The following is a 5,312-nucleotide window of genomic DNA, read 5'->3' as shown; positions in this document are numbered from 1 at the left end:
GGGCACGGCCCCCCGGAGCCCCATCCCTGCAGGGCAAGGCCGGTTTTTGTGTGTCCGCCCCCCTCCCGACATATTCCTTGGGCCGTATTTACAGATTCACAGTTGGGGGGCAGGGAAGGGGGGTGGGGGGCTCCCCTCCTTCCCCAGCCCCCTGGGGTCAGGGCAGAGGGGTCCCATTGGTGGCCAGGAGCTTTTTGTCCTTGGGGGCGCCTCGGCGGGGAGAGTTGCTCAGCTCTGGGTCTGGGCGGCCAGGTGGAGGCTGCAGGCTCCGGGGTGGGGTCCCAGCGGGCCGTGGTTGGGCCCCATTCTTCTCATCTGTGGGGGAGAGGCTCTGCGTGGGCTCCACAGCCCAAGGTCAGGGTGTCTGTGCTCAGGAGGTAGGGGCGGGGTCTCCTCATCAGAGGGTCTCAGGGACCACGGCCTCCAGCCACAGCCTCCAGCTCTGATCTGGGATGGGGATCCATCAAGCCCACCGCCAAGGGGCTGGAAGCCTCCAGAGGCTGTTGCTAGGGGGCCACGCCCTTAGCAACAAGGCCTGGCTTCCCTAGAATGGAGGCCGCACCCTGGGCCCTCTGCGGCCCTTGTGGCTTTGGGAGAGGGGCAGAGTTAGTCCAAGCCAGACCTGGGCTGGACTATAGGAGGGATTCTCAGAGATCCGGGTTACGATGCTGTTTGCCAGGGGACAGCTTGCTGGGGCCACACATAAAATTCATAGCCTGAGCCCCCAACTCCTCCTGCCTGCTTTCTGTTGCCCGGATTGTTAGAAATGTTATGTGGCAACCGGGAGTAGTGGCTCATGCCTGTAATCCCAGCACTTTGGGAGGTGGAGGCGAGAGGACTGCTTGAGTCCAGGGTTTTGAGAGCAGACTGGGCAATTTGGGAAGACCTCATCTCTACAATAAATAAAAAAACCAGCTGGGCTTGGTGGCGTGTGACTGTAGTCCCAGCTACTTGGAAGGCTAAGGAAGAAGGATCACCTGAGCCTAGCAGGTCGAGGCTGCGTTGGCCGGGAGCGGCCACTGCACTCCAGTCTGGGTGACTGAGTGAGACTCCAACTCAAAAAAAAAAATTAATACAAAGTGATGCTATTAGGAATTCAGGCCTTCGGTGGTGATCAGGTCATGAGGGTGGAGCCCTCACGAAGGGGATTCACATCCTTTTATAAAAAACCCCAGCGAGTCCCTCACCCCTTCCACCATGTGAAGACACAGCAAGAAGGTGACATCTGTGAACCAGTAAACAGCCTCATTAATTAGACACTGAACCTGTTGGCGCCTTGACCTTGGACTTCCAGCCTCCAGACTGTGAGCAATACGTACCTGCTGTTTACAAGCCGCCCTGTCTATGGCATGTTGTTACAACGGCCTGAACAGACCAAGACATCTTAGGAACAAACCCTGTGAAGGCCTGGTCTCCACTCTGTCCTTGGCCACATGCTAACAACTGAGGCTGGTGAGCCCAGGGAGGCCGGATCCCCTGGAGCAAAGATCCCACATATGCCCCCACGAACTCAGCAAACGGCCCTAGTGGCTGGGGACCATCCAGAATGTGACCCACTAGTCCTGGTTTTAGACTCAAAGCCCTGCCTTCCGGAAACCCCTGCTCGGTCCCAGGCAGACTGGGAGGGCCGGTTCTCTCCTCCTGAATAGAAGCCCAGAATGTCTGTGGGCAGGATGTCCCACTCCCCCAACAGAGGGACTCCAGGAGGCCCGTTCTCAGCTTGTGAGGGAGTCCCTCCTTGGACCCCAGCTTCCAACTTTGCAGTGAGACCTCAGCAACACAGCAGCAAAACAGCCTGACAGGAGGCCTTGTCTGCATGCCAAAGCCTGGAGCACCTGGTCACACTGGCCACCTGTCTGCCACCCACAGCCCCCGCTACCCACCTGCCAGGGCCTGCACTGAGGGCTGGTCATGAGTACTCAGCAGCTGCGCCTGAATGGTCTCCACCACACGCTTGAACCGACGGCTGGGACCTGGAGGGACAGGCGGGCAGGGAAACGGGGGGTTGGGTACAGAGAAGGCCCTCTGAGCCTGCAGAAGCTAGTTCCTCTACTGAGCAAACACCTCTTTTCCTCTTTGTCTCAGTTTCCTGTGCTCTGTTGGGGCTGGCATAAATCTATGGTTTATATGTGGGTCTCTGTGTTGCTATTCAAGAACACCGTCAAATAACAGGGCCAGGCACGGTGGCTCATGCCTGTAGTACCGGCGCTTTGGGAGGCTGAGATAGGAGGATTGCTGGAGGCCAAGAGTTCAAGACTAGCCTGGGCTACATAGTGAAACCCCATCTTTACAAAATATAAAGTATACTTAATACATATAATATATAAATAATAATATATAAAAAATAAGCTGGGCATTATTGTTGTGTGCCTGTAGTCCCACCTACCCAGGAGGCCGAGGCAGGAAGATCACGTGAGCCCAGGAGGCCTAGGCTGTAGTGAACTGTGATCACGCCACTGCACTCCCGCCTGGGCAGCAGAGCGAGACGGGTGTTGGTTTCCATCTAAATACATGCTATTGCTTGTTAGGCTCTTGTTGAGGCCACAAAGGGCCAGAAATATAAGAAAAATACATAGAAAAAAAATCTTAAAGTTGAGAAAAATTTGCATATTAAAAGGGGAGAGAAAAATAACAGCACTGTAACTGGTTTTGGCTTTGGTGATGGAACACCCCTCCCCCACAGGGTTCCACAGCAGTGTGGTTTAAAAATCCTCAGAGCAAGCCTTGTTCATCACTCTGGCATATTAAGATTGGTGACCCAGGCTGGACAACCTCATAAAACATCGTGTCTACAAAAAAAGATAAAAAGTAGCTGGGCATGGTGGCACAGCCTATAGTCCTAACTACTCAGGAGGCAGAGACAGGAGGATCACCTGAGCCCAGGAGGTTGAGGCTGTGGTGAGCCGTGATCATGCCATGGCACTCCAGCCTGGGCAACAGAGGGAGACCTCGACTTAAAGAGAAAAAAAAATAGTGGTGACAAGAAGGCCAAAGGTACCCCTTGGTAATCAAACTCTCCCTAGCAGGGCTCGGAACCAAGGAGAATCAGAAGCAAGGCATTGCCATGGATTTCTTCTCTTGTGCCCACTCCTGATGGGTCATGACTGCCTGGGATTAAACTTCCTGAAGCTGTGGCTGAGCGCTGCAGGAAGCAGTGCTGCAATTGACTGATGATGTCTGCACTGGGTAGGATAGATGTGAGAGAGGTGCATGCTGTGTTTCTGCCCTTCTGATCTACTGTCTGAAAGTAGCAGAAAGAGTTTGGCTCTCTCCTGTGAGATCAGGAGGCTCAGGTTGAGCCCCTGCTCTGCCACCATTTACTGTATGACTCTGGGAAAGTCTACTGGCCTCTCTAGGACTTGGTTTTCTCCTCTGTAAAATAGGTGATCATGAACACTTCAGAGGCTGCTTGGAAGCTTCAGGGAAATAACACATTTTTCATTTACATCGTAAACACCTGTTAAATGTTGATGAGAGAACGAGGGTGGAAAGGATACAGGGGTCTGTGTGAGGAGGTGGCTCATGGAGCCAGCACCAACCGAGTGCCATTTCCTGTCTCTTACAGCACTCCTGGGGCACTGTCCCATCTCAGCTGGTGTGAGCATCCCAGTCACTAGGCTGAGGACAATCTAGTCGAGAAAGACTCACCGGAGATGAGAGTGAAGGTGACGGAGTAGATGCCACCGCCCCCACTGCCATCCCGTCGGGGGGAGGGCTCAGGACCCTCAGAGGAGCTGATGTCCACCTGGAAGCGGACAGGCTTCTGGAAGACGGAGGGGCCGCCACTGGCCTTGTACTCGGCCCTGAAGCTGGTCTGTGACAGCACACTGTGACTCAGGCTGGGGATCTGACAGAGGTGGGAACACAAAGATGGGGTGATCCGGGGACCGGACAACCAATGCCCCAACCAGCTCTGGCCAAGGAACTACAAGTCTCATCAGCCACTGCGAGAAAGACTAACAGAAAAGGCATAGGGAGGCCCCACTGCCTGCTGGGACTTGTAGTCTTCTTTGTCCTATTATCAGGGGGCACAGAGTGAACAACCAAATTCCAACTTTACGAGGACTCTGATGTCCGCTTCCAGTGACAGCCCCAGGCTCCAAGACCACACTGACCGTAGCCATATCTATCTCCAAAACTAAGTTCCACTGTCCCTAGCATAAAGAGCCACAGGCCCAGTGGTGGGCAGCCCCGAAGGCTGCTGGGAAAACTTGTTTCTTCTGCGAACTTCCAACTTGGCAGTAGGGGAATGGTTACTCGCCAATACCCAGGGACAGAGTATCAGGGAAACTACAATCCAGGATGCTACTCAGCACTTCCAGGCCTCTGAGCACAATGAACCTCTACCGCCTCTCTGCCCCCAGACTGACCCAACCCAACTCTGGCTGGAAAACTACCAGTGCCATGAGCCCCAGGAGGAAGTCAGGCCAGTGCTAAGGGGGCAAGCCCCAGGGGCTGCTGGGATTCGTAGTTCCAGCGTGGCCACACAAAGGGGACCCAGGCCCCTCACCGACAGGAAGGCATGGACAATGTCCGCTTTGATGCTGCTGAGAGGTTTGTCCTTTAGCACGAGGAATATCTGTTCTTCTTTGTCCAAGGAGATGAAGTTCCCGAACCAAGAGCGCTTTGCCAGCCTGCGCGGGAGGGGACGGTGGGCGGAGGGTCGGGGGGCGCCGAGGGAATGACGCCGCCCTCCATCTCCAGTTTCTTTCCCCGTTAGACTCACTCTGGAGAGGACTCGGGCGTCAAGCTGGACATCTCCTCAGCGGTGGGGACTGGGTGGAGGGAGGAGAGAGAAGGCCCTCAACGCGTGTCCACCGTCCTAGCGGCCAGCACACAGGCCTCCTCTCCCGGGTTCCTGACCCCAGGAAGGCCGACTCGGCTAGGCCGCGCTCCTCCGGGGGCGGGGCAGCAAACAAACCACGGGCCAATGGGGAGGTGACCCCGAGAAAGGGGGCGTGCCCTTTATGGCTCCTCCCCAGAGTTAGAGGCCCCACCCTTTCTTCCCAACACCAGCATTTCTGCGGAAAACCCCCTCTCCACGCCCCCGTCTTTCAGAGCGTGGGAATCCGGGCCCCCAGCGCCTTCCTCCCTGGAGACCTCAAGGGGACATCCCTGAGGACCAGGTTTTCAGCCGCCAGCACCCCCCCCACATCAATCAGTCCGCGCCCCCAGCCCCTGCAGCCAGAGACGCAACACACACCCTGCATCTTGCGTCGGTGAAAGCGAGGGGAGCCCAGGAAGCTGTTGCGGATGGAGTTGAGACGGCTCCTCCAGGCGGCTCCCCCGACGCCCCCTCCAGGGCTAGGGGG

The 5,312-nt window shown here is 56.1% G+C and overlaps 1 protein-coding gene across 1 annotated transcript in view; it reads right to left on the bottom strand.

Moving 5' to 3' along the window:
- LOC103267511 (serine/threonine-protein kinase BRSK1) overlaps positions 1 to 5,312 on the bottom strand; it is a 16,541-nt gene continuing 11,229 nt past the window's right edge. Inside the window, 6 exon segments of the mRNA XM_021716082.1 lie at positions 1 to 315; positions 1,884 to 1,973; positions 3,649 to 3,847; positions 4,511 to 4,634; positions 4,727 to 4,775; positions 5,204 to 5,312. The exon segment at positions 5,204 to 5,312 is cut by the window's right edge and continues 75 nt beyond it. Coding sequence (XP_021571757.1) covers positions 158 to 315; positions 1,884 to 1,973; positions 3,649 to 3,847; positions 4,511 to 4,634; positions 4,727 to 4,775; positions 5,204 to 5,312 — 729 coding nt within the window. The 3' untranslated portion in view covers positions 1 to 157.

Source organism: Carlito syrichta, unplaced genomic scaffold, assembly GCF_000164805.1.
Source record: "Carlito syrichta isolate Samal-C Ts95f unplaced genomic scaffold, Tarsius_syrichta-2.0.1 Scaffold308154, whole genome shotgun sequence".
In the NCBI taxonomy this organism is placed as follows: domain Eukaryota; kingdom Metazoa; phylum Chordata; class Mammalia; order Primates; family Tarsiidae; genus Carlito; species Carlito syrichta.
The sequence above is the reverse complement of the archived record's forward strand: the minus strand, read 5'-3'. Positions and strand labels throughout refer to the sequence as shown.